General features: G+C 41.0%; 1 protein-coding gene and 1 long non-coding RNA gene across 2 annotated transcripts; one reads left to right on the forward strand and one right to left on the reverse strand.

The window, feature by feature from the left end:
• Positions 1-726: 726 nt before the first annotated feature.
• Positions 727-7,399, reverse strand: LOC148387815 (uncharacterized). Its single transcript, XR_015862569.1, has 4 exons — positions 7,136-7,399; positions 5,935-5,989; positions 3,921-4,024; positions 727-2,317 (listed from the first exon to the last, which is right to left on the reverse strand). It is a non-coding gene; the product is annotated as an uncharacterized LOC148387815 (long non-coding RNA).
• On the forward strand, positions 1,011-9,241 carry LOC148387816 (pituitary adenylate cyclase-activating polypeptide type I receptor-like). The gene is made up of 13 exons (XM_088396162.1): positions 1,011-1,469; positions 2,252-2,360; positions 4,606-4,713; positions 4,785-4,885; positions 4,955-5,052; positions 5,129-5,261; positions 5,335-5,488; positions 5,944-6,004; positions 6,088-6,157; positions 6,229-6,323; positions 7,915-8,044; positions 8,249-8,290; positions 8,399-9,241. The coding sequence occupies exons 1-13, from the start codon at positions 1,395-1,397 to the stop codon at positions 8,549-8,551; spliced, it is 1,329 nt and encodes a 442-aa protein (XP_088252288.1). The 5' UTR covers positions 1,011-1,394; the 3' UTR covers positions 8,552-9,241.
• Positions 9,242-9,599: the final 358 nt, after the last annotated feature.

Below are 9,599 nucleotides of genomic sequence, written 5' to 3' on the forward strand. Positions count from 1 at the left end.
TTTTTGACAGTTTGAGCTACACTTTTATTATTGCGTATGCCATGACAGACTGCCTTGGCTTCTTCAACATTTAAAACCCTTAAAGTTATTTACATCGGTCTGGGAGGGGCGGCGACAAAAGCAGCGATGCATTTACGTGCCTCTCTTGCAAATCTCGAGGCCTTCAATCATGCAACATTAGCTGTCACATTATCTTGCGCGCTAGTCCTGGCTTTACTCCTGTGTATTGCTTTAAATGTGTTGGTTTGACAACACACTTCATCTTCCATGCAGAGAATAATTGACATAATAACAGTCAGGAGTTTTGAGCGACTCTCTCTCTAATCACAAGGTGACCTCGCTTTGTCAGTAAGTCATTACGGCGAGTCGGCTCAGGGCTAATTAATGTCATGTTCTTGCAACCTAGCGTCATCATCACGCATGCAACCTGCTGTACGCTGCCGCCTCACGCTGATAAGTGATTCATCCACATAAGACAACGCCTCCCTCATTTAAAACAATTTGAAATTGGACATTTTATGGACTCTCAAAGCACAGGCCAAGTTCAAAGCAATGGCATAAAAACGAAAAGGCCAGACTTGATTTTACAGTGTGATGATATTGAGAAGCTTTTCACTGGGTGTGTCATCCACTTAAGACAACTAAATGCCTCCCTCGAATGAAGTAACAAAAAGATATTTATTCATTAAATTTAAGTTGTAGTTTAGGCTTACAATCCTTATAGGTGTTTCGCTGGGTGGCCTATCCACTTATGACAACTAAACGCCTCCTTAACCTGAACGAGAAACTTTTTCAATTTGATGGAAGTAAGACCCCACTGACGGGTGTCTACATAACTAGCTGGGTCATCCACTTAACATGCCTCTCTCAACGACAAACTTTATAATCAACAAATTAATGACGCTAATAAAGCCAAATGACGCACAACCATGGCCTAATGATCACGGAACATTTGCAGGATTCCATAGAGAGAGACAGACTTTTTAAATGAACGTAATTCAGTTAGCCGTCTGCCCAATCAAATCAAGCCGATTTGCTCATGCGCACGCACGCATTTGTCCGGGACGTGCACGCCTCCGCCGCCGCTCGCTGACATTCATTAACGCGTGACCGATTGCCTCCCATTAGCGGCGAGAAGGCGCGTCGTGTCTTTAAATGGACCGTGCAGTCTTATATGCATGCCTCTCCTGAGATGTGCCTCCACCTGATTCTCAGAGAGAGAGAGAGAGAGAGAGATTGAGGGCTGCTAGTGCAAAAGAGAGAGTGAAGAGGAGAGACTCAAGTTTGCATCTGGCAGTCATCTATTTTAGGTTGACACAGTTCATATTTCATAGCGGGGCTGCACACACACGGAACTCAAATCTTCTGGAATTGTCGCCATCATCACCACCACCATGAGGCCCAATAAGGAAATATTTTCTAAACATCAGGAGAGATTCTTGCTTTTCTTTAGTCTTTGTGTCTCCACGGTGAGTGCCATTGAATCTCTAATTTGTAGACTTAATATTGATTAATTATTTCTTAGCTGCACGGGATATTTTCTCATTACACTAATTAGTGCTCCATCCAGTCATGTACAAAAATAATAATCAGCTGGGGAACTGTTGGATAGTTTTTATAATGACTACAATCATGTTCATATTTAACAACTTAAATTCATATTTAAAGTGCTAGACAATTTTGTTCATGAAGTTGACTCTAGTGGTTCTTGACAACTATTGAGCCTTCCAGAAATTCTGCAGAATTGTGGCATCAGAAGAACGTTCCTTGCATACACTTGAGAATGGATACACAACAATCATGTACAATACTTGAACTACAAAATGAAAGAAAGAGATCACGCTCAATTGTCATTGTCAACAAAAGGTCCGGAATTTTGATTGTGCCTTTTATACGGACTCAAGTACTGTAAATGCAGGACATTGCCGTGACTGGCTACACGACATCCTGCAATCAAATAATTAGATGATGTCACAATAGAGATGTATTGTAGTTTGCCAAGGTCAGGATAGAAGGGAACTATTTTATTATTACCTATTATGGACAATTTAAGTCAAGGTGCCTTTTGTACAGACACTGTCAGAGCTAGGATGTTTTTCCTTGGAGGGACAATGTGTGTGTGTGTGGGGGGGGCGTTGAAGCTATCTCAGGGTGTCCACAATTTTTTTTTTTTTTTTTGAAAACCAAAATTCTTTAGAGGAGCCATTTGTGATGTGTGTGAGTATGCGGCACTATTTTGTCATGTTTTCAGGTGGACGCCATTCACCCGGACTGCGCCATCATTGCTCAGCACCTGAGGGCCGGCGAGACCTGCAGCCTGGCGAGGAGGAGAGAAGTTGAGAATCAGACGGCGCGCGGTGGTGAATGACTTTGCTGATGATGCTTTGCATGCAAAAAAAAAAAAAACACATGCAACTTTCCCCTCCCAGTCAGGATGCCACAACAAGCACCACTTCATCACAGACTGAACAAACTTGAGCGATTTGACGCTAAAGTGATCTAAATGCGGCATTCGACATCCCGCTGGCCTTTGTGTTCTCAAAAGTGCAGCTAAAATCTGTCACGTTATTTGGGTCATCATTTTTTCATCTTTCAAACACGGCAGCCAGGTCACCCAAAAAAATCTGACCACAGCATTTTGTCTCAAGCATTCGCTGAATTATTGAGGTAATCACTGTCAAGTTTAAGATAGGCATGTGGTTTCTTTTTTTCGAGTAAATGCTCGACTCTTAGCCTTCCTGCTGCCATGGCGCCATCCACAGTCATCATCGTCATCAGCACGCTCTCCCCTGGGCGTCCAAAGCAATTCCAAGAGTGCGGCTAATCCTAAATATGGTGACATTCAAGTGTCACAACATTTCTTTGAAAGCGGACACAAAAGGGCAGGAAAGGCTTGGTCCTCATTTTTCTTTTTGTGATTCTTTTTGTGAGTTTGTTGGGCTCAAAATGGAGGGGGGGGGGTGATGCGACATGTGCATCCTCCTACCCATCACCTCTTGTGATTACACCTCAACACGAAGATGTTGACCGTGGTAAAACCACGTGCATCTTTCCATAATTCATGTAGGGTATTGATAAATGAGGGCAAATGTTACATCATACGCTTCTTCTTTCTTTCTTTCTATTATCAGTTAAAAATGAAAATCTGTCTGACTTTGAGTTTCCAAAGCCAGCACAAAGTCAATCCCACATGGGAATTGTTCTGCTATCTCAAAGCACTTCAATTTGCCAATGAACCGCGCTGCAATTTGATTGGAAAGCCACTAATAAAACCTGCTTTAGCTTCTTTGTTAACTGCAGCTCAGAACAATTGTCAAGGCGAGAACCTTATTGATTTTAAAAGGTCAATTCATTAACAGTACACTGGAACATCCAAAGTCAAACACAAACTGTTAAAACCAATCCCATGGGAAATAATGTAAAGTGAATCCACTTGGAATGCGTTTTCTTAATAATACATATTAACAATCGATCAAATTGAACTTCATAAAAACATACATCAATAACAATTACCATATTTTCTGGACTATAAGGCGCACTATAGTCGCACTATTTATCATAATAAATAGGATACTTAAATTGCAGCAATATCCACATCATGTTAGCGCACACAGCTCAAGTCAAGCCAAGCATTATTATGAATAAATAAACTGTATGTGTACATAATTTAGGTGAAGATTCTCATGTATCTGGATGGGAACACCAAGATCAGGACTAATGGGGACATCATTAAAAAAAAAATATCTAGGTTGATGTGTCAGAAATGTTCCACACAAAGCAATCCACGCTGTTGAATATATTGCCTGCTTGATGGGGCAATAAAAGAGTGCATCATAAAAAGTGGCTAGTGTGTTCAGTTCAATTCATTTTGCCTCACTGAGATGACATATTTACATACACACATAGCCAGCAAATGTTACCTTCAATCTCAAATATTTCCACATCCCTGACGTGTTCTTTGTGACAGGAAGGCTCGGAGGCGACTGGCTTCCGTGCGCACTATCGTCCGCTTCAGGTCACGGCACTTTTACATGCCAATGGACAGAAATAATCATATAGGACAATTTTAGGAAGGAGCACGACAGGTTATTGCATGACTGGTTACAGCATTTCCTTCCTCCTGCATTTGACATTTATTTTGCTGTCGCTTCAGCCAGGAGCATTTTGATTGACCCATAATTGTTCTATATGTATGCTTTGTCATCATATCACCAGGACTGTGAGGGAGTTGAAGAGCTAAGTTCCTCCGACTTTTTTACCTTCAGCTTGTCTCCTCGGTCCTCGTCCTGGGTGATGACTGTTATGTAAGAGAGTCTGTGGAAAATGGTTGCCCCCCCCCCCCCCCCCTTTTGTGACAGGAAGCAAGAGACTAGCATGACTCGTAGAAAAGAAGACTGAAGGAAAGACTCTTTTTAGCAGAATTGTCGGATGGAAAGTGTCAGGTTGTTTGGTGAACTCAAGACAAATGACAAAAATATTTGGAGGTTTGTGACTGGTAGAGAGGAAGTACAGTATTCGTGCAATATCAGGAGAAAATAGTCAGTTGTTAGAAAAATGAAGGAAAAGTTTTAGATGTATTTATTTCCTTTTCTTGACCGTTTCCAGGATGCCAGACCGAGTGGGACCAGATTGGCTGCTGGTCGAGAGCCGATGTAGGTCAGGTGGTCAACGTGTCGTGCTCTGACATCTTTCAGCATTTCTCCAGCGGTCAAGGTTAGTTGGATATGATCAGAGGTCACACTGGATCCTTACGAGTTCATTGTTGTCTTTGCTCCCATGGTAAGGGTTGGTTTACAGAAACTGTACAGCAGAAGGCTGGTCAGACATTTATCCGCCCTACCAGGAAGTTTGTGCTTTTAGTGACGACAACGGGCCGGAATCGGAGGTCGGTTGTCATCACGCGCATTATTATCGAACAAGATACTAACAAGGCTTCTTTGTTTCCCGGTTGCAGACGAGTTACCTGTCCACCTTTAGACAGGTGTACACTGTGGGCTACGCCACCTCGCTCGTCTCTCTCATAACAGCCATAGTGGTGTTCACTGCTTTCAGGTCAAAATAAATATAGAAGATTTAGCTGTGTTTTACTTTTCTTCATTCCTAAAACGACTTCACATTGAACTCTCAGGAAGTTTCGATGTACCAGGAACTACATCCACGTCAACTTGTTCTCCTCGTTCGTCCTGAGGGCCAGCGCCGTCTTCATCAAAGACACGGTGCTATTCGCTGACGAGACGCTGGACCACTGTTCCATGTCCACGGTGAGCCTTCGCCCACTTAAGCGTGCGAAGAAGTTGACTTTAACGAAAGGGGCCAACCCGTTGCTCCCGTCAGACGGCGTGCAAATCGGCCGTGGCGTTCTTCCAGTTCAGCATCCTGGCCAATTACTTTTGGCTGCTGGTGGAGGGCATGTATCTGCAGACCCTGCTAGCGCTCACCTTCGTCTCCCAGAGGAAGTACTTCTGGTGGTACATCCTGATTGGATGGGGTAAGTCTGCCTGTTTGGTGTTAATTGAGGTGTCAGGTGCCATCCTTATCTTGTGGGCTGAAGGACGAAGAAGCAACTAGCGAAGGACTACTTATATTTTTTCATTAAAGTCGCAGTTGGGAATGATTGACCCAGATCACTATGTATCAGCATTGTTTTCAGAACAAGTTAGAAAAGCCATCTAGTGTTCAGTGGTGATATTACCATTAAAAATAGGGAAGAATTGATGTGAATTTTATTTTAATTTGTGTATATTATCATGTTATTTTATTTTACATTTTAAATTCAAAAGTGGACTGTTTGTTTTTACAGTGGATATGTTTTTTAAATCAATATTTTTCATTTAATTTGTATTTTATTGACATTTATACTTTTAAAATTTATTATATATTATGATGTCATTTGGCTCAGTGGTAATCACAATATTCTTCCACATATTTTCCTACCTGTCACAGGCCTCCCATCCATTATTCTCATCCTTTGGGTGCTGAGCAGATTCTTCTATGATGACAGAGGGTATGATAAACAAAATTGTTACATTTAGTCACGTCACAACAAATAAAAGAAACCAAATCATGATTTATCCTACATGTGGCTAGGTGCTGGGACGACACGGACAATGTTGGCATTTGGTGGATTATCAAAGGACCGATAACAGCTACGTTGCTGGTGAGTTGCTGGTGTTTGTTGCACGTCGAAATATTCCAAAATAGGTGCCTTATCACCGTCATATCCAACAGGTCAACATTGTCATCTTTATCAACGTGATCCGCATCCTGGTCCAGAAGCTCAAATCTTCTGCCATGTCCGGAAACAATGACACCGGACATTTTATGTGAGTCACAGACGATGACAAATTGAAAGTCTTTGATGCGGAAAAAATTGCTTTTGACTTGGAGGCTCTAAACTGGCAGGAGGAGCGAGCGAGCGAGCCAGCATCTACAGAAGTCTCTTTCAACTTTACACTGATTGAATTTGACTTGAAAATCAAGTCTTTGATATCTGACTTCAGGCAAAACCTCCGCCAACATTGTAACCTCAAAAATGATGCTCAAATGCATTTTTGCTTTTTACCTTTATACCATTTAGTAGCACTAATTAAGATGACTTAGCTGAGAAATTTGGGGACCGTTATGCTACATGCCTTTTGACCCTAATGCACATGCAGTATCTATAATATTCATACCCCTGAGACATTCAACATATTATATTATTTTTAATAACTTAACCAAACTGTTAAGTACAGGATGTGTATATTTTCCACTCACATTTTTATATGAATAATACTCAACTGAATTAATTCAGATGCTAAGATGTTAAAAATAGCAGACGGTGCCAGAAATAGATTGATCCCCCACCAGGATTGTTCAAAGAAGGTGCCAGAAAAATATTTGTAGTACAAATATTAGGTGGGCTATATCTAGGCTTGCGAGAGATCCATCTTACGTTTGTTAAAAAGGCGTTTTGAAAAATGCAGTTTATATATATATAAATCTACATATTGTTGGATTTGGTTCACAATCTGGGAAGTGCGCTATCCGCGACTCACAGCAAAAGCCATAGCCAATCACCTGTTATCCAATTTACTCATTTTATTTCTTCAGTTTTAGGAAAAGGCTAAGACACCAAAACAAAATCTAGACTTACACAGGTTGGTTGAGTTCAATCACAATCGATGATGGGCAATTTGGTGTGTGTGGGGGCTGTTGTTTTCCATCTTGGCGATCACCTTTGGTTGTTTTCCTTCTGCCGCTCTTCCTCTGGCACCTCGACCGGTTTTATCTCCAAGTGTCCTGTGAGTGCCTCCAAACCACACAGATTTTTCCAACATCTCCACCTGGTGCACTTAATCAGCTGCCTCCAGGCAGGAAGGAAGACACACCCTAACCTGAGGCAGCTCAGCCAGAGAGGGGTGCGGCCTGCAGCTCAGCTCAACAGTGTCTGTGATTTAGCAAATCATCAGGCATGCATTAAACAGTTCCTTAAGGGTCATTAAGCTATTCAGGCAATATATCAAAAAAAGTTTGTTATTTCAAAGTGCTCAGAAATACATCCATCCATCCATCCATCCATCCATCCATCCATCCATCCATCCATCCATCCTTGGTAGCAAAAGAACTATTTATAAGGGTTTTCAATTTTGCTTTGTCCTCAGTTACTACTTTCTCTGAGAACTGCAAACAAACTAGAAGTTGATATGCTAACATCTAAAGAAAAATAATAATAAAGCCCTCTGTTCTCTGGTCCTGCTGAGGAAACGACTGTAACTAAAACTGAGTTGCTGCTTTATAGCGTGACATTTAATCCACTGATTGGAAATTTGCATTTGGGTCTCACCTGACATTTCAAACAAAAGGATGCCTTTAATGACGGTGATGCTGTGGTGTTGTCTTGTCATCTCCCGTGTGGATGTTTATCTTCCGCAGAAGACTGGCTAAATCCACACTTTTCCTCATCCCTCTGTTCGGGATGCACTACACTGTGTTCGCCTTCCTTCCGGAGAACACGGGCGTGGCGGCCCGGCTCTATATCGAACTGGGCTTGGGATCCTTCCAGGTACCACCTGCTCGTGTTTTGTTGCCACCCAAACAAACCGTCAGCCGGCCTGTGACGTCATGTGCATATCCTCTATCGGATCAATATTTTCATTATCCATGAAACCAGTGCACTCGAGTATAATAAAAAATCATTTTGTCCATGTGAACAGAAACTGTTACGAATGCCCTTTTAAAGATCCAGTCTGTTCCTTTTGTTCCCCAGGGCTTTGTGGTGGCTCTGCTTTACTGTTTCATGAATGGAGAGGTAAGTGAGTGCATTTTCAGGGAAACAGTCAATTATCCTTGCAAAGAGCATCTTAAATACAGAATGGCTTCTTTGCTTCTTTCTTCATGAACCTTCCTTGCTTCCCAGGTGCAGGCAGAGCTGCAGAGGTGGCTGTGGAAATGTCACAACCAAAGTCAGCCCACATCAGCCAAGCGAAGTATCAGTCAGGTTAGCGTTGGAGCGCGGGGCGGCGGCGGGCTTCGGCGGACCCCTTCCACTGGCAACATCTCTACCGTATGACCGTAAGCAAACACTGAAGGGACATTTAAATCCAGATTTTGGGTTGTCATAACAAGAATGTGGATTCTAGACTGTACTGCACTGAGCCTTGACCAACTTCTATGTTCATGTTGGACCTATAATTTAACCTAATGGATTAACTCATCGGAATTTTTTGTATTTTATTTAATTGGCTTGATGTTTTTTTGTACTGTATACATTCTGTGTTGTGCCTATTTGTCAACATGTTATTTAATTTGCACTAAGTGAGTTGCTAAATGTAAAAAAAAAAACATTGTGATTAGACTGAGCATTTAGGATGACAATACTCTAGTGTCTTATTATACAAACCCCAATTGCAATGAAGTTGTGTATATTGTAAATAAAACCCAAATACAGTATGATTTGCCAATCATTTACAACTATTCAATTGAATACACTATAAATACAAGATATTTTGTTCCAACTGATTTTGTTTTCCTATTGTCAACATTCACTTCATCAAAATTGGGGTTTGTAGTCCATTTTGAACCAAGTTAGGAAATTCTTTTGTTGTTTCTTTTAACTTTACAGTATCACTAGGCACTTTGAATCAGTTCACACTGACATATTGTCACTGTATTTTACATGAAATTTTATACAAAAAATATTGTATTTCCATTGTTGCTGAGGATATAGAGAAGGACATGTATGTAAAGGGGGGGAGCACAGTAATAAATGAGAGAATGCATAAAGCCTGACTGATAATAGTTGGTAGTTTTGTATTTTGAAACCATAAAATATTTAATTCTTCATCGTGTTTTAATAATATGACGCTTCAAAATATTCCACAGGCCCATATAACGATATATATAACTGCTGCTGACGTCACTTGAAATTCAAATTACAGTAATCCCTTGCTACATCGTGGTTTGTTTATCGCGGTTTCACTTTTTTTTTTGAATTTTGAAAATTTGTGAAAAAATTCATATATAAGTCGCCACCCCACCCAAACTATGAAAAAAAACCCGTGACTTATAGTCCAAAAAATACGGTAAATAAAATATAAACTAAAACATATATAACATGA

This window comes from Syngnathus floridae, chromosome 14, assembly GCF_059516105.1.
Source record: "Syngnathus floridae isolate MCC-2025c chromosome 14, RoL_Sflo_1.0, whole genome shotgun sequence".
Lineage (NCBI taxonomy): Eukaryota > Metazoa > Chordata > Actinopteri > Syngnathiformes > Syngnathidae > Syngnathus > Syngnathus floridae.